Source organism: Diaphorina citri, unplaced genomic scaffold, assembly GCF_000475195.1.
Source record: "Diaphorina citri unplaced genomic scaffold, Diaci psyllid genome assembly version 1.1 scaffold1453, whole genome shotgun sequence".
Classification (NCBI taxonomy): Eukaryota; Metazoa; Arthropoda; class Insecta; order Hemiptera; family Psyllidae; genus Diaphorina; species Diaphorina citri.
In genome coordinates this window covers 14,457-39,783 of record NW_007378879.1, presented here as the reverse complement: position 1 = coordinate 39,783, position 25,327 = coordinate 14,457, and the positions used below count along the sequence as shown (strand labels likewise).

Here is a 25,327-nt window from a genome sequence, read left to right as displayed (position 1 = left end):
AGAAGTTAATTTATTTTTCAAGATAATGTATTGATTTAATTATTATTTTTTTTTTTTTACTTGATTGAATTATTTTTACTGAAGGGGAAATCATTTCTATGAAATAAAAAGGCTGTGCGCAATATGTAGTAATGTTTGCATATGTTGCACCCGCAGGAGAATCACATGGGTACCCTGCACAGGAGTAATAACTATGCCACGCATAATGGTACACTAGGCAGAGGTAAGTTAGTTGGATATTAAATTAAGAAGGTAACCCGCATACCATGGCATGAAAGACGGGTATGATATGCAGGCCACGCATATGTTGCACCCGCAGGAGAATCACATGGGTACCCTGCATAGGAGTAATAACTATGCCACGCATAATGGTACACTAGGCAGAGGTGAGTTCATTATTATTTTTTGGGAAGATCTTGAAATTAGCCAGCATTGTTAGTTAGTCAGCTAGCGCAATACTCAATTCAAATACTTCAGTAACGAAAATTCAGTAATTAATGTAATTATGGAGGGTATAAACTGAAGGAATGAAAATTGAGGAATTCTGGAAACCCTCAACTAAAGCAAATTGAGGATTCTAGAGACCTTGACTCTCCTAGTCTCCTGACTTTGAAAGTGCTAGGTCGCGGATTGGATTCCCGCAGGAAGCTAACTTTAGCCCAAACAGATAAGGATCGTTCTCGGAACGGCTGGCTTTCTCTTATCCTGTCATTCTCCCTTCGCTTTCGGGACGATAAGTCTCTCTCTCCATTTCCTCTATCTAACCTCTTCAAAAACTTGTGTAGGTAATTGAGAAAAGAACAAATTTCACATCTTCAACTGCCAGCTTGCTAGGCTGGTTAGGGTTAGCTGTTCTCCTCCCTGTTTATAGTCCCACAGCCAGACGCTAGTCTTCTCTCTGTTCGCGGAGTAAACTCATACGGTTTTAGGACTTGGAGTAAACTCACCTTTTCCCAACAAAAATCGTCTAAAACATAAAATTCACTTCGTTCCTTCCACTTTCCAGATCCCCGGGTTTGATGGTGGGGAGCCCGTCACGTACCACGTTCGGTATCGAGTAGTGGGGTCATCTAGTCCCCAATACTACCTCCATTAGAGTAGTGGGGTCATCCAGTCCCCAATACCTCCTCTATTAGAGTAGTGGGGTCATCCAGTCCCCAATACTTTCCCTACTAGAGCCAAACTAAAACAAATTGTCAAAACCATAGAATTCGATTCGCTCATTCCACAATCTCTTTTCCAGATCCCCGGATTTGACGGTGGCGAGCCCGTCACGTACCACGTTCGGTATCGAGTAGTGGGGTCATCCAATTCCCAATACTACCTGGTGCGTACTGAGAACGCCACGGATTGCGTACTATCGGGGCTGCAATTGGGGACGCAATACGAGTTCAGCGTGATGGCGGCGAACAATATTGGGGACAGTGACTATTCCGAGACCGTGCAGGCTTCTACGTCAAGTAAGTGGAGTACACTAGGGATGGGCGATATTTATAAAAATATCGATATTTCCGATATCGATATATCGAAAATAAATTATCGATATTACCGATATATCGAAAGTAAAATATCGATATTCCTAAATATCGATAGGAATATCGATATTTTTCGATATTAGGGTAGGTCAAGAGGATTGAAATTGAAATGGGGGTCTTCCCTGACGAAATTCCTGTGGCGGAGTCCAGTATGCACCCTAGATTAAGAAGAGAGTATAGAAGGAAATATCGGTAAATTTTGTAAAGTTTTGGCCCTTTCAACCTGGAGGTGCTGGGTTCGAATACCGGTCAGGGCGGAAATTTTCTAACCAAACTTTTCCGTTCTTGGATAGACATGGATGTTTAAAAGAATGTGCCTTGAAGTAATGCGAAAGTGGTTCCAAGGTACAATCTAAAAATAAAATAAAAAAAGATTACAATAGGGAAGGGAAAGTTTGAAAAATGAACGTCCCCAAGCACGTGCAAAGTTGCCCAACTTCAGTGATTCATTGGGTACTGGACTACTGGAATTAAGTTTACTGAATGAAAATTTAGATCTGTTCGACTATGTGCTTTTAATTTTTGTCTGCATTATTTTATATTTCATTTTTGCCTGCTTGCCTGTTATTTTTTTCTCCCTACCAAATTAACTACCTGCAATACCTACTTTCATGTTACCTACCTACTAATTTGCTTGCCTATGCCTACTTACACACCTACTAATTTGCTTGCTGTATAACAATCGCTAACCCTTAACATTTTGTGCCCAACTTGAACTAATCTACGAGCCTGAAGACAAAAATTCACGTCTCGTAAATCTTGAAACAAGACGAGAAATATACATTGGACAGGATCAACCAGAAAAGAGCCATTCACAAGGTTCTTTCTGCTGTCAGTGCTGTCCAAATTTGTTTCTTTCTCGTCTCATCCTGCATCACTTCTCTCTCTCTCTCTCTCTCTCTCTCTCTCTCTCTTTCTCTCTCTCTCTCTTTCTCTCTAACATAACGGTGACGGCCTCTCTCTCTCCAGGTGAATCTCCTTCCCTCCCCTCTCTCAAGTCTAGTGGTGGGGAAGATGCTGCTCCCTCCGTGGACGAGGCAGACAGTCGCGCCGTGCTCCTTATAGGCGGTGCTGTGGGGATTTCTCTTGTCTTGCTCAATATTTTGGTGGTGGGATGCTGTCTACATCGACGCTCGAAGAAGAGAGTCTCAGGTAACTGTCCGAACTTTAGCTAGGGCCCGAATTTTTTGGTTTTTAGGTTTGCCCGAAGCGATTTTAATGAAGGCAGACGTCTCGCTGTCAGTCATCCTGGGGATAGCACTGTCTGGCGCCCTACTGGTGCTGCTCAATATATTCCTGATAGCCGTGTGTATTCACAGGAAGAGGATCCGAAGAGGTATTTGTCCATTCCAATGGGTTTGGGAAAGATTAATCGAAAGGGAAAGTGGAATTTTTGTCGTGAATCTATTAAAGGTCAAAGGGGGATTTAGAATTAAGAACGTGTCTTGCCAAACCATAGACATACAAAATAATGTGTTGACGATGAGTATACACCCTGCTCAGAGACCATTTTACATCCTGATGGTCTATTATCTCTATGAAAGTCTTCTAAGGGTCCTTCTTACCTAGAAGCCTTCAAAAATGGTCCATAGTGTGGAGGTTGCAAACAAATGGTAATACCCTACGTACCATGTTACAATTTATTACCGACCTTAATCTTGCAATAGAAATGACTCCACTAACTTTCTTCTTCTCTCTCCCCCCACCTCAGGTACAAGTGAACAGTCAAGCAAGACAGCCACCATCGAAATGTACGCCCCGAGCAGTTTCAACGAAACAGTCACTGGTGAAACACTTAGCTCTGTGTCGGAGAAGAGTGAAACCTACTCGGAACACAATCAGGACTATGGGGTAAGTAACTTGGTGTAAGTCGTGAGGCCCGTCCCACGTTGGAAGCGTAGACGCCTGCAAAAGCAAACCTATGAAAATGATAGCGGAGATAGAGACTCTCTCGGGCTGATGGACTATAAAAAAGGAATCTTAATTGTGTTAAGCATAAATGCTTGTCACAAATGTCGTTCCCTGCTTAATGCTCTACGCTAAATTTTATGGCTTGACTTGGACTCGTAAAAAAAAAAAAAAAAAAAAAAACTTGCAATAGAAATGACTCCACTAACTTCAATCTTCTCTCTCCCCCCACCTCAGGTACAAGTGAACAGTCAAGCAAGACAGCCACCATCGAAATGTACGCCCCGAGCAGTTTCAACGAAACAGTCACTGGTGAAACACTTAGCTCTGTGTCGGAGAAGAGTGAAACCTACTCGGAACACAACCAGGATTATGGGGTAAGTAACTTGGTGTAAGTCGTGAGGCCCGTCCCTCGTTGGAAGCGTAGTAGCGCGTAGTCGCATGCAAAAGCAAATCTATGAAAACGATAGCGAGATAGAGACTCTCTCTGGCTGACGGACTATAAAAAAGGAATCTTAATTGTGTTGAGCATAAATGCTTGTCACAAATGTCGTTCCCTGCTTAATGCTCTACGCTAAATTTTATGGCTTGACTTGGACTCGAACCACCAACCTCCACATCCGAAGTCCACCGTGCTAACCACTACACCACTTAGGTTGGTGTACACCAATGAAGACGGAGGTAGCTGACATAAGAATGTTGAAGTGGAGTTGTAGAGTGACGCGACGGACTATAAACAGGGAGCAGACTAGTCTCAATTTCCTTATGCTATATCAACAGCGAAGGGCATCCACTCGGAAAATTTTGTTTAGCCAAAACCAGTTGGCCTCAAAGCGATCACTCTAAAGTTGATTGAGAGGCCGACGACAAACGCCGACCCCATCTGAACATGGGAAAAGGCGAAGAAGAAGGATGGAGAGATCGTCTCTCTGGTTTGTTCTGGGAACGGGTGACTTTTTCCTATCCTGTCCCTCAGTAGTTACAATTCCCTTTTAAAATAATAATAAAAATGCAGAAAGGGTCAGAAAATTTAAGAACACCTTACTTAGATTATTTTGCGATTAGATAGCACTGTACCTATACAAACATTGAGTAAGTGGAGACGTACCTCAATATACATACCTAAAATAACAAAAGGGATCAATTTGTTCGAATTTGGTTTCACAGATAATGGTATTTTAGTGCTACTTACGTGACTCATAAGGTGGTTTGTCAGATTCCCAATCTTCTAACTCGGTATCCCAGGCCCCAACACACCATAACATTCAAAACTATTCACATGCTCATGTACATAGGTCACCTTGGGAAATCCAAGCCTGACAATGAAGCGCGCAAACTTCGCCTGTCTCATACTGTCCTCTCCTCCTACAATCACAATAATGCTTCCCTTGTTATTAAACAAAATGTTCATCTCTGGCGAAGACTCCATCGAACCCAGGTCTGTGGATTCCAAGTCCGGTATTCTGGCTAGCGGTATGTTGATGCTGCCTATGATAGACTCTGCTACGTACTCCTCATTGTCCCGTATATCAATGACGAGGACCTTCGGTTTCTTGAACCTCGTGTTAATGAGATCCAACAGGTCAGTACTACTTAGACTAGAACAGAATTCAGACAGGGCCTGGTTGTGACGCTGCAGGAGTGCACCCTCCAGCAGTGTCGACTCAGACTCATGCATCCTGAATGTAATACTCCGTGGTGTTACGCAGTAGATATCAATAGAGTCGGTGACAGACTGCTCGATGTCAACCTCAGGGAGGTCGGAGAACAGAAGAATACATTCGTTGAACCCAGAGCTAAGCAGTGTCTCCCGGAGTTGTTTCAGTATAGACACACCGATGAACAGAGGGAATGAGGCGTCCCCTAGGAGTAACTTATCCCACAGGTGAAATATCTTGTGTAGAGGAAGCACATGGGAGAACATCGTGAGGAACCACGGGATGGCGAATAGTTCTGGAATGAAGTTGATCTCACTCATATGATTAGCAAGCTCGGCATCATGGAACGCTATAAGGTGAGAGAACTTGCTCAGATATTCCCTCACAACTGCTGAGTTATCACGGAGGAAGAAGTTATGCAGGTACTTGGGAATGAATGTGGAGAAGCAAGCATAGGCAGTAGCTTCGTCATTGAAGTTGAGAAAGACAAAGGGAGCGCATAGAGAGTCGAGACCTTGCCAGTAGACAAACTGAGGACCTTGTATATTTAGCAAATAATAAAATATAATACAATAGAATACAATATGGTAGGGTGTCAGCTCCAGTCTTAAATAAGTTGACTTTTGACTGACATGAAAAATAAAATAATAAGAGATCTTTTAAAAAAATTGAAAAACAGCTTTTAAAATAGATAAAGGAAAAATATTGCAAAAAAACCTAGCTAGGTATAAAAAGATTCTTATGGGTGGTTAATTGAGGGAAGGGAGAAATGGTAGATGTAAATAAAGAATAAACACAATATAAGTAGGTACCTACATACAGGTAATACCTGATGCACAATGGTAGAGTAATAACTATGCCACGCATAATGGTACGCTAGGCAGAGGTGAGTTCATTATTATTTTTCGGGAAGATCTTGAAATTAGCCAGCATTGTTAGTTAGTCAGCTAGCGCAATACTCAAGTCAAATACTTCAGTAACGAAAATTCAGTAATTAATGTAATAATGGAGGGTATAAACTGAAGGAATGAAAATTGAGGAATTCTGGAAACCCTCAACTAAAGCAAATTGAGGATTCTAGAGACCTTGACTCTCCTAGTCTCCTGACTTTGAAAGTGCTAGGTCGCGGATTGGATTCCCGCAGGAAGCTAACTTTAGCCCAAACAGATAAGGATCGTTCTCGGAACGGCTGGCTTTCTCTTATCCTGTCATTCTCTCTTCGCTTTCGGGACGATAAGTCTCTCTCTCCATTTCCTCTATCTAACATCTTCAAAAACTTGTGTATGTAATTGAGAAAAGAACAAATTTCACATTTTTGAATAAATTTCTCTCCCCAGGTGTTCAGTCAGGGGCGGACAGCAACGGCTACTACAACTCAGGCCCGGACCCGCGCTACGTCGCCTACCCTCCCCCCGTCCAATTTGCCCAGCCCCCTCTCCTCCCCCAACCCCCCTCTCTACGGGCCAACGTGCCCCCGCCTGACGTCACAGTTCTGGGTGCACCCCATCTGACCACTTTCTACGGGGGGGTCCCCCTGGAGAACGAAGGCCACCTGGTATGATGTACACTGCCGCGGCGAAATAAGGCCGCACCCCGCCCCAGCGTGAACCTCGTGTGAGGGGCCACCCTGTATGTGATACATGTGTGTAGAGGACACCCGTGATATTTACCTGTAAGGCAAATAGAGGATTTCGAGTTCTACCTAACCTTCTGCGCATGAGCAGAGATCTAAACGTGTTTTCGATATGAGAAACTTAAACTGTAAGGCAAGAAGAAGATTTTGAATTCTACCGAACCTACGCATCGGCAGACGGTGTTTTCGTTATGGGAAACAGAAACTTCATTATGGTCAAACAAATATATTGACGAATGTTGGGAAGTGCAAAAACTCGTGCTGTAACACAGTTGTTTGTTTGTAATAATTAAGGACGAGAAAAATGCTCATATTATTATGTTGTTTTCAAATGTCGGGAACTTGGCCATTAGCTCATTCTCCCAAACTTACCCAGGGGTCTAGTCAGTATACGCTCAGGGTAAGTTTGACGTCACACAAACTATTATAAAGGTTAGGCAGGGGTTTTAAAAGGTTTGTCTCCAACAAAATTACGTCAGAACTGTTGTTAAGTGGGAAATACAAAGTACGATGTTTTTTAATGAAACGCGGGCCAGTTCCACTTCTGAGACGGACATACAAATTGAATCCAAAATAGCAGAACATTTCTTGTTATAAACTTATAAATCGTGTACAATACACAATATTGAAGTTTTTTATGTTAATTAATTGTTAGCTTTTTTTGTCCAAAAAGAAAAAAAAAATGTCCAAAGTTTTCCATTTTCTGTACATCAAACTGAGGGTGTGAGGTCACCCATGCCTTAAGTACGCGCTTCAGCTTGGTGTGTCCTGTCTTGGATGAGAGGAGCTCATTGTATTGATGACATCTGAAACAAAATACATGTGAGTTCCACTTCTGAGACGGACATACAAATTGAATCCAAAATAGCAGAACATTTCTTGTTATAAACTTATAAATCGTGTACAATACACACTATTGAAGTTTTTTATGTTAATTAATTGTTAGCTTTTTTTGTCCAAAAAGAAAAAAAAATGTCCAAAGTTTTCCATTTTCTGTACTATAACTTGATACGCTTCGTGTCTTTGTTGTAAAGAATATTCTCTGGTGAAACACAGCGGTGTACTATATCTCTCTTGTTCAGGTAGGCAAGGGCTGATAGAATCTGACAGGCAAGATCTTTGATCTGCTCAACACTCACTCCAGACTCAATGATGTTACTTAACGAGTAATTCCAATATTCAAACACAATGATTAACTTCTCATGCTTTCCCCTTAACAAATCTAAATGTTGAGCAATGCCTTCATGTTTGAGAGTTTTCAGGATTTGAGATCTGCCGAGGATGGTTATCGAGTTTGGTGTCAGAGGTAATCCGTTTGAGCCACACATTTCATCCTTGTGTTGTAGGGCAAAGAGCATCATGGCACCAATACATGGTTTCTTCGAATATGTGAATTGCTTGTCAGAAGATGACAGAACCAGTTCTTGAAACAGAGCTTCATACTTTTCATAGAGTTTTGCCATGGTCAGACTTTGTGTTGGATCTGAAAGGGTTTTTAATCAAGCTGGCGGGAGGCGCATGAACGTCAAGAGTTCAAAGCGCCGTTTTTTCTGCATTTTACAATACAGAGACCTTTTCCTGAGCTAATTATAGTAAAGTGTCTAAGAAAATGTGAGGGAAAAACTCCTGGTGGCACCCGGAGGTTTTTAGCGGGTTGAGCGGCCAGGAATGGTGCCACAGAAGGGCGAAACACCATACCCTGAGCCGTGACTCCAGCATACCCTCCACACCATGCTGGAGAAGTCAAAAAGATTTTCCTCCTCCCTACTAAAAAAAAAGCGCTAATAACTACGCCAGTACGCCCCCCACCAAGACAGGACTTGATAAACCTCAATAAATTTTATAAGAGTATGAATAGGACTCCATGGTGCTAACTACTACGTCAGGGAAGTTATACTTACTTACACACAAAGAGCCCACTCCGAGGCCAAGGTGTAGGGTAAGCTTCTGTGAATCATTGAAGTTGGGGGAAATAATGAAATGCTGTGTAACGTATAACTTTAATTCTTATTCTCTGATTGCAGGAAGCTCGAATATCACATCATCTAACTTCTTCAGCTCTACCATGATTCATCATTCTTCTCCCCTCCAGAAACTTATTGGACCTGCGTAAGTTTCCTTCAATTCAGTTCAGTAGTACTTCATTTATTGTACACCGCTTTCAAAAACCGAACCCCACAAAGCGCTGAAATCCCGTTGTAGCAATGTAGATGCCTGGTTTTTGTCGACTGGGAATCAAACGGGATACTCTCTGAACAGCAAACAGTCTTACTTTACGATGGCTTTCCATGTTGTTGTTGTAGCGGTGTCGCGGCACTGAGGGGGTTGAATGTCTCTAAATGTAGCATGCCTGGTTTTTGTCGACTGGGAATCAAACGGGATACTCTCTGAACAGCAAACAGTCTTACTTTACGATGGCTTTCCATCTTGTTGTTGTTGTAGCGGTGTCGCGGCACCGAGGGGGGTTGGATGTCTCTCGCCAAGATTACTTGGCCCATCCCGAACCGCAGTCAACCATCATGAGGACTTGTACTTTTCCTTCGAAGCATGATAATAATAATAATAATAATAATAGTGCTTATTTATACTGCTCGCATAGGACTGAAAAGTCCCTTTACTCCAGCAGTAGGCTACTACTATTATTGTGGTCAAATTCTCAAATTATATGAGGATAAAATTCCATACCTCGGCTGGGATTGAACCCACGCCCTCCTGTTTACCAGGCGAGCGCCTTGACCACTACACCACCGAGGCAGGTTAATGATAAACCCTTTGTAACCTCCAGCTTTTCGTCTTCTGTTCCAGCGACGGAAACAAATCTCTGGAAATGTCCATCATTCCTCCCCATACGGACACGAGCATCATGGAAGTAGAAGAACAATACTCCGTCCGGACTCGAACCCGGACCGTTCGGAACAAAAAGCCAGATGAGGAAACCATGCTGGAGAAGAAGGAGGAGAAGGGAGCGAAGAAGGGGAAGGAGAATATTACGAATAATAAACAGGAGGAGGATAGTAGTACTGGTGAGTTGAAATTCGTGTAGGTCTTAGAGTTTAAACATATGTAAATAAAAAACCTTGTTTAAATGGTACCTCGGCTGGGATTGAACCCACGCCCTCCTGTTTACCAGGCGAGCGCCTTGACCACTACACCACCGAGGCAGGTTAATGATAAACCTTTGTAACCTTCAGCTTTTCGTCCTCTGTTCCAGCGACGGAAACAAATCTCTGGAGATGTCCATCATTCCTCCCCACACGGACACGAGCATCATGGAAGTAGAAGAACAATACTCCGTCCGGACTCGAACCCGGACCATTCGGAACAAAAAGCCGGATGAGGAAACCATGCTGGAGAAGAAGGAGGAGAAGGGAGCGAAGAAGGGGAAGGAGAATATTACGAACCTCTCATTTCGTACGGCGAATCTCATGTGACAAAAATCCCGCCGTGTTTTGTCGTCTTGTTTGAAAAACAACGAGCACAAAAAAAATTTCAAACTTCGAAAACTTCGGTTGAAAATCAAAATGGGAAAAGGAGAAAGGAGGCAAGAATTTAATTTTATTTCGCCTTTTTTCTGAAAGTTTGAATTGAAAAGTGTATTTTGTTAAAATAAAATGAAAGTTGAAAGTTTCGTTTTATATGCCCGCTAATTAGTTTTCTTTTATTCATACCCCATCTATTACTTTTGAGCGTTCACGTTTGAGATCCTTTGTTTTCTTTCTACAGAAGGTAAGTTGAAGCTTTATCCCAGAGCCAATAAGTAAGTAGTAGTCTACTTATTCTTTCTACCATGAGTAGTAGTCAGTGAACTGTAGACCTCATCAGAATGAGTAAAGGGGGTAAAAGACACCCAGAGGATCCCCGAGAAGTCCTACAGGACACCTGCACTTATCGGTAAGATTCCTCAATGTGTTGATCAGGCATACCAAATTTTGTCTAAATTGGACCAACTGCAAGTTCTTGTGAATACAGTGCTTTGTTAAATAACTGCATATTTGGTGTTAGCTCCCCTCCATCCACCCTATGACCAGCTAACTATAGGGCAAGATCAGCCAAAGGCTCGGTAATTATGCAGAAGTCACATCCGTGGAAAAGAAAAGCTCCTTTGTATTTTACGTAACCCTATAATAACACCAATCACTGCTCCAATTGTGAAAACTCCTTCTTGCGTTTAACCTAACCCTATAATAACACTGGTCACTACTCGTTTGTGCCAGTTCCTTTGGTAGCGATATTCCACGGATGTGACTTCTGCTCAAGTACCAAAGGTTCCACTGGAAAATGTCCATGGTCTCACAGGGCCTTGATTGTAGCAAATGTAGCACTATGAACAGACAATGTGAAATCCATTCTGGTTGGGTGGAAGAGCTTATTAAGAGAGAATCCTGCCAATAAAGCCTTGTCAAAAACCTCTCATTTTGTTCAATCAAGGTAGACCCCTAATATCAAAAGTGTTATGGCTGCCCACCTGTTTCGTTTCTAATTTGGTTAGGAAACTAGATCTCAACATATTTGTTATAGATCCTGCTTAAATGAAGGGACTACCTATCCTACCCAGACAGTATAAATAAAGTATTAAGGATGTAAAACTCAATTTAGATTAGTGTAGTTTAACATCACCTAATTATATACAGTTTACATTCCGATTTCAGTATTAGCAATCAAGCCGTTACCAAAATGGCAGAATCCACAGATGTTAGAGAGGGTGCGATGGTCATAACATGTTTGCAATCTATGATCAAGCTCTCAAGCCAGATTGAAAAAATTGAAGCCCACAAAAAGGTGAGTCTCCTAAGGGTGTGATTTTTTCATATCACTGTGATATTTTATAATTTTTGATATTTTCTCTATTATTGACCTTGTACATGTTGATTGTTGAATTTTGAAGCATGTGTATCTGTGCTTACTTATGTAAGTCAAGCCCATTTGTGTTTTTAATTTTTAGTAGGGTGGTATTAGGTACTTATATTTTTCATTAGGGCACAGAAATTAATGGATGCAAACTTCTCCACAAGCATTTAAATGTGCTTAACTCAATTGAAAACTCCTCTTCCCCTCCTATTTGTTTTCAGCGAGAAAATCAAGGACAAGGTTCAAATGTTTGAAAACGGGGTGAATGGATCCATGGATCCGAATGATCAGAGCTCGGAAGGCAGGGTTACACGGACCAAGACACGGAAAATGAACAAGAGTAGCGAAGATGAAAAGGTGAGATTAAATATAATTGAACGTGTAAACACCTGTTCAGTCCATACCTCGAGCCTCCCGTCAGTCCTCACTCAGTTTTTGTGATAACAACAGTGTTTTTCTAATTAAGACTGCAGTCCAGGACTGAGCGTCTAAACGGCCCTTATAACTGCATTAACACACAAGTGCCTCTTACTGTGGGTATTTTGTCATCAATACAATACATCATACTATACCTCCTGAGATAAAAAGAATCTTGTAAAGTGGGGATACTCAAATGACGAAAAGTGTGACTGTGAGGAAACACAAGACGAGGCCCACCTACTCGTATGTAAAACAACATCGGCACAACCTGCACTCAAAGTGCTCTCTATTCGTGCAGCCCCGCAGCCATGGCAGTTGCAGAATTCTGGATGTTCACATGCTGAATTCATTTGAACACAGATAAGTAAGGAAGTAAGTAAGTAAGTGGTGTAGTGGTTAGTACCGTGGACTGAATCTGGAGGTTGGTGGTTAGTATTTAAATATGGGGAACGATATTTGTGACAATTGTAATTGTAATTTGTTTATTTGCATCAATAATATTATAGATTACAATATTGCAAGGGTATATACACAATTATAAGTAGAATAAAATATATAACATTATTTACTGCTTATCTAATACTCTCTTGAGTAGTTACTCAATGGTCCTCATGCAGCTGAGGGTGCAAATCAAAATTCCCAATGCACCTCTAGGACCTCCAGAGCCCAACCTAGTACGTTACCCACTCGACCACGGAAGCTACTTTTCAGTTCGTATTGAATTAAACAACCTTTATGATTATGATAGACTGATCTCTGTCCATTGCCACCATCAAAGAGGCCAAGCCTCGCCGAGTGAGGAAGAAGAAGGAAGAGGCACCACATCCAGATGGTAAGATGTTTGTTTAAGTATGTGCTGATATTTAACAGTGAGTAGACCACTGAATCCTTAACCAGCATAAGTAGTTAAAAGAGGGCTTAAAAATTTACACGGCTTCAAAAGATCAAGCCTGATTTCTTACGTTTGACAATCACATCCCCAGCTTTAGCTAAGCCATTAAAACCACAACAAAATCCAAGATAACAATGAAATACCTGAAGTAATTATTTGTCTAAAACTAATTCCCCTCCACAGCTATTCCTGAAGAAAATGAGGAGGGTGATGAAGGCAACACTGTAGCACCTCCCAAAAACCAAGAAATGGGCACATTCATCATCCCATCTGACAACACTGCAAATGAGCCAGGAATGCCGGAACCATCCGGTGATATTGCTCAGGACACCACAGTGTCTAGTACCACATCTCGGCCGCGACGTGCTGCAGTAGACGCAGCTGCGGAAAAGATCAAGGCCATGATGGAAATGACCGGGAATAAGAAGCTGAGACGGCCATCAGATTTCAATCAGAACGATCATTGTAATTACAATGTGTACAACCAGACCATCACCAAGACAGATGAGTGTTTCCCACGCACCAAACGAAGGAAAGGTAAGACGTTACCTAGATAAACACAGGATGACAAATGTTCTCTACTTCGTTCTATTAATGAGTGGAAGGTAACCACTAGGCAAGGTTCCCTCAAGTGTTCTCTACCACCTAACCTTTAGAGCTCTTTTATCACATTTTTTTTATTTGGTTTTTAATCAAGCTGCCGGGAGGCGCATGAACGTCAAGAGTTCAAAGCGCCGTTTTTTCTGCATTTTACAATACAGAGACCTTCTCCTAATTATAGTACAGCTTCTAAGATAATAATATGTGGTCTTTTTCTCAATTAAATGAGGATAATATTTCATGCCTAGGCTGGGATTGATCCCGTGCCTTTCTCTTTACCTGGCAAGCACTAATAACTACGCCCCCCACCAAGACAAGACTTGATAAACCTCAATAAATTTTATAAGAGTATGAATAGGACTCCATGGTGCTAACTACTACGTCATGGAAGTTATACTTACACACAAAGAGCCCACTCCGAGGCCAAGGTGTAGGGTAATCTTCTGCGAATCATTGAAGTTGGGGGAAATAATGAAATGCTGTGTCACTTATAACTTCAATTCTTATTCTTTGATTGCAGGAAGCTCAGGGCATGCTACGACACAGGCCACAAGCGTCTAATGTAGCAGTTGTTCCATTGCTACGAAATAAAAACGGCGGTGAAACACTCATCTTTAAAAAAAAAAAATATTAAAAAAAAAACAATACAAAAATAAGTGATAAAGTATTAGGATTAGGAGAGGGATAGGGGTGCCTTTCACAAACACACAATTACACTCACATTCATACTTGCATCCCGTGTCCGCCCGCGCGCGAATGCCCCAACATCTGCACCCAATTCAAGGAGGTGTTGAAAAGGAATGTCTTGGAGGAAATTAGGAGGAAAATAACCCTTCGCTGACCGCTTCTGTCAGGGATGCTTTGAAAGAGTGAAAGGAAAGTGAGTTTAGGATGGGATAAGGTACCGAGTTCCAGAGATTTATGGATGTGATGAGGAAGGCACCATTCAGACCGAACCTGCACCCAGCAGGACCTGCTCAGTGCAATTGAGAGAGTAGTTCAAGTCTCACGCTTCTAGGAGCGACAGATATAAATGGTGACATTGTACTGGACACGGAAAAGTTAAGTAAAGTCAGTCTCTTCCAGGCAGCCCTATTGTGTACCTCATGTCTTGATAAAATTTTCTCACTCGAGTCTTAATTCATACAATCTTTCCCCCTTTGCGTCGGCCTCCCTCGTCCTTTTCTCTCCCTCACTTCCATTCTCTCAGCCCTTTTCGTAAGGCCAACAATTACCCAACCAAAAATATTGTTACGGAGTCTACTGATGTAACCAGTCAGCTCCCATGGCGTAGTGGTCACTGCGCTCGCCTTGCACGCGGGAGACCCGGGTTCGATTCCCGGCGGGGTCAAGAAATTTGTATCATCCAAATGATTGATTCCGTGACTGGCTGTTGCGGGGCCCACTCAGCCTCGTGAGGAAAATGAGTAGCTATGACATATAAATGCGCATAGCGACCGGTGCCAGCATGGTAGGTAAACATTGGATTTTAGGATTATTGAGATATTGGAAAAATCCTACAATGCTGCAGTGAGCACCCAAGTTGTGACATAATAACACAAAGAAACTGCATTTACATTTACATTTTTTTACTGATGTAACCATAACCAGAACTAATTCACCCCTTATCTCTTCCAGAGAAAGACACATCGTCCAAATCACGAACCAAGAAAAACTCCGAAACGTCCAAAAATAAATCTTCCACCAAGCAAGACTCGGTTGATGGTGGTTCTACAAGTGACTCAGAGTCCGGAGTTCGCACTCGAACCCGGGTGACGAAGAAAACAGTGAACAAGGTGGAAGATTTGCCGGTCATAGGACAATCGGATTCGGACGAGGGCGGCAACAACAAAGTAACCGCCAAAACCATCGGGTAAGAATTTCCGCCAAGGGCTTTAATGTACCTGTATAGGGCCGTTTAGACGCTCAGTCCCGGACTGCAGTCAAGTTTGATGAAAGTTTAAGCGTGTAAACACTAGTTTGATGGTTTGCGCAAACGTTTGTGCAAACCATCTTCAAAAGTTTGAATCTTCAAAAGTTTGATGAAAGTTTAAGCGTGTAAACACTAGTTTGATGGTTTGCACAAACGTTTGCGCAAACCAAAAAAATCTTCAGTGTTGATTGTTGAATTTTGAAGCATGTGTATCTGTGCTTACTTATGTAAGTCAACAATAATTTCACCATTGAGTTTTAGACCTGTTAAGTCAGATGTCTTTTTTATAATTGATTGTTCTTGTTAGGTATCAAAGGTGGATTAATTGGATTTTTTGTGTTTTGTATACAAAAAGCTCACTTTAAAGCTTAGGTGTAGGAGCAAATGGCCCTAAAACATGGTTTAAGCTTCTACAAATCTTGTGTTTTTTGGTTTATTGAATCTTATCATTTCCTTGTTCCAGCGATTTGCTGGACACATTGAGAACATTTACCGGAAAATTGATAACGAGTTGGATGATATGCTCTCCATTGCCACCATCAAAGAGGCCAAGCCTCGCCGAGTGAGGAAGAAGAAGGAAGAGGCACCACATCCAGATGGTAAGATGTTTGTTTAAGTATGTGCTGATATTTAACAGTGAGTAGACCACTGAATCCTTAACCAGCATAAGTAGTTAAAAGAGGGCTTAAAAATTTACACGGCTTCAAAAGATCAAGCCTGATTTCTTACGTTTGACAATCACATCCCCAGCTTTAGCTAAGCCATTAAAACCACAACAAAATCCAAGATAACAATGAAATACCTGAAGTAATTATTTGTCTAAAACTAATTCCCCTCCACAGCTATTCCTGAAGAAAATGAGGAGGGTGATGAAGGCAACACTGTAGCACCTCCCAAAAACCAAGAAATGGGCACATTCATCATCCCATCTGACAACACTGCAAGTGAGCCAGGAATGCCGGGACCATCCGGTGATATTGCTCAGGACACCACAGTGTCTAGTACCACATCTCGGCCGCGACGTGCTGCAGTAGACGCAGCTGCGGAAAAGATCAAGGCCATGATGGAAATGACCGGGAATAAGAAGCTGAGACGGCCATCAGATTTCAATCAGAACGATCATTGTAATTACAATGTGTACAACCAGACCATCACCAAGACAGATGAGTGTTTCCCACGCACCAAACGAAGGAAAGGTAAGACGTTACCTAGATAGCTAGATAAACACGGAATGACAAATGTTCTCCACTTCGTTCTATTAATAAACTATTGAGTGGAAGGTAACCACTAGGCAAGGTTCCCTCTAGAAGTGTTCTCTACCACCTAACCTTTAGAGCTCTATTATCAAATTTTTATTTATTTGGTTTTTAATCAAGCTGGCGGGAGGCGCATGAACGTCAAGAGTTCAAAGCGCCGTTTTTTCTGCATTTTACAATACAGAGACCTTTTCCTGAGCTAATTATAGTAAAGTGTCTAAGAAAATGTGAGGGAAAAACTCCTGGTGGCACCCGGAGGTTTTTAGCGGGTTGAGCGGCCAGGAATGGTGCCACATCTCAATAATCCTAAAATCCAATGTTTACCTACCATGCTGGCACCGGTCGCTATGCGCATTTATATGTCATAACTACAATTTTCCTCACGAGGCTGAGTGGGCCCCGCAACAGCCAGTCACGGAATCAATCATTTGCATGATACAAATTTCTTGATTCTCAATAATCCTAACAACCAATGTTTACCTACCATGCTGGCACCGGTCGCTATGCGCATTTACATGTCATAGCTACTATTTCCTCACGAGGCTGAGTGGGCCCCGCAACAGCCAGTCACGGTATCAATCATTTGCATGATACAAATTTCTTGACCCTTTCCTCACGAGGCTGAGTGGGCCATTGTTCATACAACATTTGGACTGGCACCGGTCGCTATGCGCATTTACATGTCATAGCTACTCATTTTCCTCACGAGGCTGAGTGGGCCCCACGCAATAGCCAGTCACGGAATTAATCCTTTGCAGATACAAATTTCTTGACCCCGCCGGGAATCGAACCCGGGTCTCCCGCGTGCAAGGCGAGTGCAGTGACCACTACGCCAACTTGACCCCGCCGGGAATCGAACCCGGGTCTCCCGCGTGCAAGGCGAGTGCAGTGACCACTACGCCATGGGAGCTGACCGAAGATGAAAAGGTGAGATTAGAATAGACCAAATCAATAGCATTTATAGACAGTATGAGCATTGTTTGTGATGAAACAGAGAGCTCCTTGCAACTTTTGTGGGTATTACAGCACTACTAAGACAACTAAGAGCCTCATTAACTATGACTTTCCATTTATTATGAACCATGATTCATCATTCTTCTCCCCTCCAGAAACTTATTGGACCTGCGTAAGTTTCCTTCAATTCAGTTCAGTAGTACTTCATTTATTATACACCTCTTTCAAAAACTGAACCCCACAAAGCGCTGAAATCCCGTTGTAGCAATGTAGCTTATTATGATTTTTTTTTTCTTTTTTTTTACACTGGTAATGCTACTACTGGTCACTACTCGGTTAAAGTAGCTATTCAATTGTCCTCACGAGGCTGAGTGCACCCCAAATCGAATATCAAACATGTAAGACTTGTATGATTCCTACTCGCCCATCTTTGATCTCCTACTTCTTGTCTACCTGCGAACATGAGACCTTGTTTATCCTGCGGGAGTAGAGGGACTTTTCAGTCTCAGTCTGGCACGAGAAGCACGGTATTCTAGTATATTTTTTGTTGTTTTCAGACTAAAGCACCGGCAGACCTATTCAAAGTACCCCTAGCAGTGAAGAACACCAAGGATTTGAAAAAACCAGTCGTCAAGAAACCTACTGATAAAGCCAAGGACCCCCCAGCTGTAGATCCTAAACAAGCTGCTATCGATGAACGGAAAAGGTACCTACACAGCTACACACCTACACTATACTCGTGTGGTCTGTGTCATATCATTTTTATAAAAGAGGTTTGACAGAGGGAACTGTAACTACTAGGGTCTTATCGTCCCAAAATCGAAGAGAGAAGGAGGATAGATTGATAGAAGAAAGCCAACCGTTCCGAGAACGCACATTATCCTCTCAGGATAAAATCTGCCCCGGGCGGGAATCGAAACCGCGGCCTAGCGCTTACAAGACAGACGCGCTATCAATCAAGCTAACTAGGCTGGGTATTTATTTTTTCTATTCAACTTTCTACTCTATTCTTAATTACAGACTGCGTGAAGAACGGGCGCAGAAGGCCGCCGCGGCGCGCGACCAGGCGGATCGAGAGAAGCGCGAACACGCGCTAAAGTTGGAGCGCGAGCGCGAGGAGAAGCTCAAACTGAAGCGGACGAGGGACGAGAAGTTAAAGGAAGAGGTGGAGAAGAAGCGGCAGGCGGCTTTGGCTAAGATAGAACAGCAGAAGAGAGAACAAGAGGCGGCACGGGCCGCACGACTACAGGAGATTATAGAGGAGGAGAACCGCAAGGAGGCGCAGAGGTAGGACTCTGATTTTTATTTATTTTATTATTATTATTTCATTTTAGAAATTGTGATCTAGCTTTGTGTATCGAAACATAGCGATGAAATGCACATAAAACTCTTTTGGAGATTTTTTTTCATACTTTACAGAACACATAGAGAGAAAATTTTTGGACTTGTCTTCTGAGAAAACTTTCAGAAATCGAACTCCAAACCCTGGATTGCAATCCGGTTGCTTAGTTCCGATAGTTTTTCTGGGTTTTGTGGTTTTTTTTTATGGGGAGGTCTTTTGCTGAAAAATACTGTTTCAGACTCAACGGACCCCAAAACCAAGTACTAGGTTCCACGGTTTTCCCAATTTTGAAATTGAAAAATTGGATCGATTCCAATACTTACGATTAAGGCGGAAATCAAAGAACACGAACCAACTGAACTATTTTACTTTAATAGTAAGTAAGTCAAATTTGCCATTTCGTTCCCTCAGGAAAAAGGAGCAGGAGATGCAGGAACGGAAGGCACAGCAGGCCAAACTAGCCGAGAAGCTAAAGGCCCAGACAGCCAAACTACCGGGTGTGAAGAAAGATCAGGTCGCCCCTGTCGGACCCCAAAACCAAGTACTAGGTTCCACGGTTTTCCCAATTTTGAAATTGAAAAATTGGATCGATTCCAATACTTACGATTAAGGCAGAAATCAAAGAATAGGAACCAACTGAACTATTTTACTTCGATAGTAAGTAAGTCAAATTTGCCATTTCGTTCCCTCAGGAAAAAGGAGCAGGAGATGCAGGAACGGAAGGCACAGCAGGCCAAACTAGCCGAGAAGCTAAAGGCCCAGACAGCCAAACTACCGGGTGTGAAGAAAGATCAGGTCGCCCCTGTAGAGCAGAACTATTCGATTAGCGAGGACCCTATACCTTCTGATGAGGACGAGGAGAACAATACGAAACGACCCATCCCCTCCTGGGCTAGACGTAAGTACTTGATAGAGGGAACTGTGGGAGAGGTCTTATCGTCCTAAAATCGAAGAGAAAAGGGAGACAGGATAGGAGAAAACCAGTTTTTTTTTTTTTCGAAAAAGAACCTTATCTCTTTAGGATAGATTTCGACCCGGGCGGGAATCGAATTAGCGACCTAGTCGATAGGTACTAGGTAGAAACTAGACCCGCTAGCCGTTCCAAGAATGAACCTTCTTTGTTCCATCTTAATATAAAGAGGGAACTGTAATAGAGGTCTTATCGTCCTCAAATCGAAGAGAGAAAGACAGGATAGGAGAAGCCCGCTTTTCCGAGAACGAACCGTACCTGTTCCGTATAAAGATCACCCCAGGCGGGAATCGAGCCCGCTACCTAGCAAGCGCTACCAAGTAGGCTTACCAGACGTCCGCTTTTCGGCGGACATGTCCTTCTTTTTAAAATGTTGAGCAATGCCTTCATGTTTGAGAGTTTTCAGGATTTGAGATCTGCCGAGGATGGTTATCGAGTTTGGTGTCAGAGGTAATCCATTTGAGCCACACATCTCATCCTTGTGTTGTAGGGCAAAGAACATCATGGCACCAATACATGGTTTCTTCGAATATGTGAATTGCTTGTCAGAAGCTGACAGAACCAGTTCTTGAAACAGAGCTTCATACTTTTCATAGAGTTTTGCCATGGTCAGACTTTGTGTTGGATCTGCAAGGGAATACTTAATGAATGAATTTGCCATGCACATCACATAATGACGTAAGTGACATTTTTTTTCAAATTTGAGTTTTTGAATGCACTATACGTAAAAAAAACATGCTCTATCTTGTCACAAAGTGATGAGAGTGAGTTATTATTCCTTTCAGAGATATTGAAATATTTATTATTGGTGTATGTGATTATGATTATAATGTATTTTTGAACAAATGAAACAGACGTCTGCTCACCTACGCCAGTTTGTGATGTGCCTAGAGTATTTTTCTAGTTTATTATTGAGTTACCAAACTTTTAAAATGTGTTCTGCTTTAATACTTAATAATAAAAAAAATATTAATCTAGTCATAAACCAGTTTTTTCATCCCCTGTAAAATTTGATAAAATTCACTTACGTCATTATGTGACGTGCATGGCAAATTAGTTAGGTAGGTACCTACCATCTCTAACATTAAAATTAGTAATAAAAAAAAATGTTAGGTAGGTCCCCACCATCTCTAAAATTAAAATTAGTAAAAAAAAAAAAAAAAAAAAAACAAACAAACAAACAAACAAACAATAAACAAGTAGGTCTTATAGGAGTTATCAGAGACCAATCTCAAATCCTTTTTGAGATAAAATATGAATTTAGTCAAGATTGTCACTATCTAGCACTAGCAGAATTTTTATTTTTACTGTCTATTTTTCATTATTTTTTAAAGAGGTTTGACAGAGGGAACTGCAACTGCTAAGGTCTTATCATCCCAAAACCGAAGAGAGAAGGAAGGATAGGAGAAAGCCAGCTGTTCCAAGAATGAACATTATCCTCTCAGGAGAAAATTCATCCTGGGTGGGAATCAAACCCACAGCCTTCCACTTACAAGACAGACATACTACCAACCAAGCTAAGTAGGCTTATGGTTAATATCTGAATTGGTGACTAGCTGGGCAATAGCATGTGGCTGGCTTGCTCTGGCTGTACTATGCAAGTAGGTGGGTGGATTATTGCAAATTGGAGAGTAAAACCCTTGCCATCAAAGACCTTAGCACTTATACAATAGCTAAACCTCTGTCAGCCAGTCTAGTTAGCTTGGAGTTTAGTGCACCTGCCTTGTAAGCGCTCGGTCACGGGTTTGATTCTTCCCTGGGGCAGATTTTATCCTTAACGGATAAGGTTCATTCTTAGAAAGACTGGCTTTCTCCTATCCTGTTTGGTGCCTACTTGGAACAAATTCATAACGTAGGTACTAAGGATTGAATTATCATTGATCTGTACTTACTAGTAGCTAGTAGGCTTTTTAGTAGGTAAGTGGGCACCGCTTCACTAATCCAAAATCCATTTCTTAATCAAAGATCAAAGGCTTATCATTAACACAACCCACCACAAGACCACAACCCAAAATCATTAAATCACTAATCTGAAATTGAAATATTTTAAATTTTCCCGCGGCACATCTCATCCCAAAACCGAAGAGAGAAGGAAGGATAGGAGAAAGCCAGCTGTTCCAAGAATGAACATTATCCTCTCAGGAGAAAATTCATCCCGGGTGGGAATCAAACCCACAGCCTTCCACTTACAAGACAGACATACTACCAACCAAGCTAATAGGCTTATGGTTAATATCTGAATTGGTGACTAGCTGGGCAATAGCATGCGGCTGGCTTGCTCTGGCTGTACTATGCAAGTAGATGGGTGGATTATTGCAAATCGGAGAGTAAAACCCTTGTCATAAAAGACCTTAGCAGATATACAATAGCTAAACCTCTGTCCGCCAGTCTAGTTAGCTTGGAGTTTAGTGCGTCTGCCTTGTGAGCGCTAGGTCACGGGTTTGATTCTTCCCTGGGGCAGATTTTATCCCTAACGGATAAGGTTCATTCTTAGAATGACTGACTTTCTCCTATCCTGTCTGGTGCCTACTTGGAACAAATTCATAACGTAGGTACTAAGGATTGAATTATGTACTGTACTTACTAGTGGGCTTTTTAGTAGGTAAGTGGGCACCGCTTCACTAATCCAAAATCCATTTCTTAATCAAAGATTAAAGGCTTATCATTAACACATAACACAACTCACAACACAGAATCACTAATTTGAAATTGAAATATTTTAAATTTTCCCGCGGCACATTAACACTTCCCCTCGAAAAGAACCGTTTACAAAAACTCTCATTTCGTACGGCGAATCTCATGTGACAAAAATCCCGCCGTGTTTTGTCGTCTTGTTTGAAAAACAACGAGCACAAAAAAAATTCAAACTTCGAAAACTTCGGTTGAAAAATAAAAATGGGAAAAGGAGAAAGGAGGCAAGAATTTTATTTTTATTTCGCCTTTTTTTCTGAAAGTTTGAATTGAAAAGTGTATTTTGTTAAAATAAAATGAAAGCTGAAAGTTTCGTCTTATATGCTAACTAATTACTTTTCTTTTATTCATACCCCATCTATTACTTTTGAGCGTTCACGTTTGAGATCCTTTGTTTTCTTTCTACAGAAGGTAAGTTGAAGCTTTATCCCAGAGCCAATAAGTAATTAGTAGTTCAGTGAACTGTAGACCTCATCAGAATGAGTAAAAGGGGTAAAAGACACCCAGAGGATCCCCAAGAAGTCCTACAGGACACCTGCACTTCAGTGCTTTCTTACTGCAAGTCCTTGTTCTAACTGCATATTTGGTGTTAGCTCCCCTACAACCAGTTAACTATAGGGCAAGATTGGCCAAAGGTTCCACTGGAAAATGTCCATGGTATCACAGGGCCTTGATTCTAGCACTATGGACAGACAATGTGAAATCAATTCCGGTTGGGTGGAAGAGCTTATTAAGAGAGAATCCTACCAATAAAGCCTTGTCAAAAACCTCTCACTTTGTTCAATCAAGGTAGACCCTGGTACTTGTGCAGAAGTCACATCTGTGGAATATTGCCACCAAAGGAGCTGGCACAAATGAGCAGTGACCAGTGTTATTATAGGGTTAGGTTAAACGCAAGAAGGAGTTTTCACAATTAGAGCAGTGATTAGTGTTATTATTGGGTTTGGTTAAATACAAAAAAGAGCTTTTCTTTTCCACAGACGTGACGTGACTTCTGCATAGTTAACTAGACCCCTAATACCAAAAGTGTTGTGGCTGCCCACCTGTTTCGTTTCTAATTTGGTTAGGAAACTAGATCTCATCATATTTGTTATAGATCCTGCTTAGATGAAGGGACTACCTATCCTACCCAAACAGTCTAAATAAAGTATTAAGGATGTAAAACACAATTTAGTTTAGTGTAGTTTAACATCACCTAATTATATACATTTTATGTTCTAATTTCAGTATTAGCAATCAAGCCATTACCAAAATGGCAGAATCCACAGATGTTAGAGAGGGTGCAAGGGTCATAACATGTTTGCAATCTATGATCAAGCTCTCAAGCCAGATTGAAAAAGTTGAAGCCCACAAAAAGGTGAGTCTCCTAAGGGTGTGATTTTTTCATATCACTGTGATATTTAATAATTTTTGATATTTTCTCTATTATTGACCTTGTACATGTTGATTGTTGAATTTTGAAGCATGTGTATTGTGTATCTGTGCTTATGTAGAAGTCGACAATAATTTCACCATTGAGTTTTAGACCTGTTAAGTCAGATGTCTTTTTTATAATTGATTGTTCTTGTTAGGTATCAAAGGTGGATTAATTGGATTTTTTGTGTTTTGTATACAAAAAGCTCACTTTAAAGCTTAGGTGTAGGAGCAAATGGCCCTAAAACATGGTTTAAGCTTCTACAAATCTTGTGTTTTTTGGTTTATTGAATCTTATCATTTCCTTGTTCCAGCGATTTGCTGGACACATTGAGAACATTTACCGGAAAATTGATAACGAGTTGGATGATATGCTCTCTGTTGCCACCATCAAAGAGGCCAAGCCTCGCCGAGTGAGGAAGAAGAAGGAAGAGGCACCACATCCAGATGGTAAGATGTTTGTTTGTTTAAGCCCGTTCAAAATAGAATGGTATTTATAAACAAGTCCGATAAGGGGTAAGACCGGTTTTACCTAAGATGATGCTAAGTACTGATCTGTTTGGAGAGGAGAATGTACGAGTGCGGCCCCGCACTTCCAGTGCCGTATGGAACCGTACTGTGTATGAGTAAGCCTAAGCCACTGTGTATGAGAGTGAGTTAAGCCGCGGAACACGTGTAAGCTAAGCCGTGGAATGTATGAGTTAGCTAAGCCGCACAATACGTGTGAGCTAAGCCACCAGTTTTATGAGTAAGCCACAAAATGTGTAAGCTTAGTTTCGGATTGTATGAATTAGCTAAGAAGCTACGGATTATATGAATTAGCTAAGCCACAGAAAGAAAAAAAATGTATGGGTAAGCTAAGCTGTGTATTGTATGAGTAAGCTGTAGATAATGAGTATGTCTGTGTGTAAGCTAAATCGCAGATTGTAAGAATTAGCTAAGACAGAAAGATAAAAATGTACGAGTTAGCTTGTTGGCTAAGCCACAGAATGCTAAGTCAAAGAGTGTATGAATTCTAATCCGCAGAATACGTGTAAGCTAAGCCGCACTGTCTTTGAGTAAGTCAAGCCACCAATTATACGAGTGAGGCAAAGAGTGTATGAGTAAGCTAATCCACAGAATGTTTGAGTAAGCTGCAAAGAACTTGTAAGCTAAGCCACAGAATGTACGAGTATGTCAAGCCACGAATCATACGAGTGAGCCGAAGCTAAGCCACAGAGTTTGAGTAAAGTAAGCCACAGAGTGTGTGTAAGCTAAGCCATAGTGTGTATAAT

General features: G+C 41.6%; 5 protein-coding genes across 5 annotated transcripts in view; 4 read left to right on the top strand and 1 right to left on the bottom strand.

Moving 5' to 3' along the window:
* The window catches only part of LOC103515972 (synaptogenesis protein syg-2-like), a gene marked incomplete at its 5' end in the record, with an annotated part of 37,825 nt that extends 30,380 nt beyond the window's left edge, over positions 1 to 7,445 (top strand). The window contains 5 exons of the mRNA XM_026828498.1: positions 1,244 to 1,460; positions 2,505 to 2,687; positions 3,247 to 3,390; positions 3,681 to 3,820; positions 6,375 to 7,445. Of these exons, the coding sequence (XP_026684299.1) occupies positions 1,244 to 1,460; positions 2,505 to 2,687; positions 3,247 to 3,390; positions 3,681 to 3,820; positions 6,375 to 6,662 (972 nt within the window). The remainder of the gene's footprint in view (positions 1 to 1,243; positions 1,461 to 2,504; positions 2,688 to 3,246; positions 3,391 to 3,680; positions 3,821 to 6,374) is intronic.
* Positions 7,446 to 7,730: 285 nt separating this feature from the next.
* On the bottom strand, positions 7,731 to 21,956 carry LOC103515971 (TBC domain-containing protein kinase-like protein). Its single transcript, XM_026828497.1, has 2 exons — positions 21,842 to 21,956; positions 7,731 to 8,217 (listed from the first exon to the last, which is right to left on the bottom strand). Exon 2 carries the CDS (start codon positions 8,195 to 8,197, stop codon positions 7,733 to 7,735), a length of 465 nt encoding a protein of 154 aa, XP_026684298.1. The 5' UTR covers positions 8,198 to 8,217; positions 21,842 to 21,956; the 3' UTR covers positions 7,731 to 7,732.
* Positions 8,253 to 10,165, top strand: LOC103515970. The gene is made up of 3 exons (XM_008480914.1): positions 8,253 to 8,265; positions 8,759 to 8,843; positions 9,946 to 10,165. The coding sequence occupies exons 1-3, from the start codon at positions 8,253 to 8,255 to the stop codon at positions 10,163 to 10,165; spliced, it is 318 nt and encodes a 105-aa protein (XP_008479136.1).
* On the top strand, positions 10,558 to 23,873 carry LOC103515969 (inner centromere protein-like). Its single transcript, XM_017446880.1, has 9 exons — positions 10,558 to 10,625; positions 11,804 to 11,939; positions 18,195 to 18,343; positions 18,658 to 18,924; positions 19,391 to 19,493; positions 19,775 to 19,877; positions 20,356 to 20,399; positions 23,049 to 23,051; positions 23,868 to 23,873. Exons 1-9 carry the CDS (start codon positions 10,558 to 10,560, stop codon positions 23,871 to 23,873), a joined length of 879 nt encoding a protein of 292 aa, XP_017302369.1.
* Positions 22,864 to 24,805, top strand: LOC103515968. The gene is made up of 4 exons (XM_008480911.3): positions 22,864 to 23,051; positions 23,868 to 23,997; positions 24,368 to 24,503; positions 24,711 to 24,805. Exons 2-4 carry the CDS (start codon positions 23,893 to 23,895, stop codon positions 24,803 to 24,805), a joined length of 336 nt encoding a protein of 111 aa, XP_008479133.1. The 5' UTR covers positions 22,864 to 23,051; positions 23,868 to 23,892.
* Positions 24,806 to 25,327: the final 522 nt, after the last annotated feature.

Coding starts and splice junctions, on each gene's coding strand:
- LOC103515971 (XM_026828497.1), bottom strand. CDS start 8,197: ATGGCAAAACTCTATGAAAAGTATGAAGCTCTGTTTCAAGAACTGGTT.
- LOC103515970 (XM_008480914.1), top strand. Junction 8,844..9,945: donor CAGAAACTTATTGGACCTGC/GTAAGTTTCCTT, acceptor CCTCTGTTCCAG/CGACGGAAACAAATCTCTGG.
- LOC103515969 (XM_017446880.1), top strand. CDS start 10,558: ATGAGTAAAGGGGGTAAAAGACACCCAGAGGATCCCCGAGAAGTCCTA. Junction 10,626..11,803: donor CAGGACACCTGCACTTATCG/GTAAGATTCCTC, acceptor ATTTGTTTTCAG/CGAGAAAATCAAGGACAAGG. Junction 18,925..19,390: donor AACCGCAAGGAGGCGCAGAG/GTAGGACTCTGA, acceptor TCGTTCCCTCAG/GAAAAAGGAGCAGGAGATGC.
- LOC103515968 (XM_008480911.3), top strand. CDS start 23,893: ATGGCAGAATCCACAGATGTTAGAGAGGGTGCAAGGGTCATAACATGT. Junction 23,998..24,367: donor AAGTTGAAGCCCACAAAAAG/GTGAGTCTCCTA, acceptor TCCTTGTTCCAG/CGATTTGCTGGACACATTGA. Junction 24,504..24,710: donor AGAGGCACCACATCCAGATG/GTAAGATGTTTG, acceptor TATGAGAGTGAG/TTAAGCCGCGGAACACGTGT.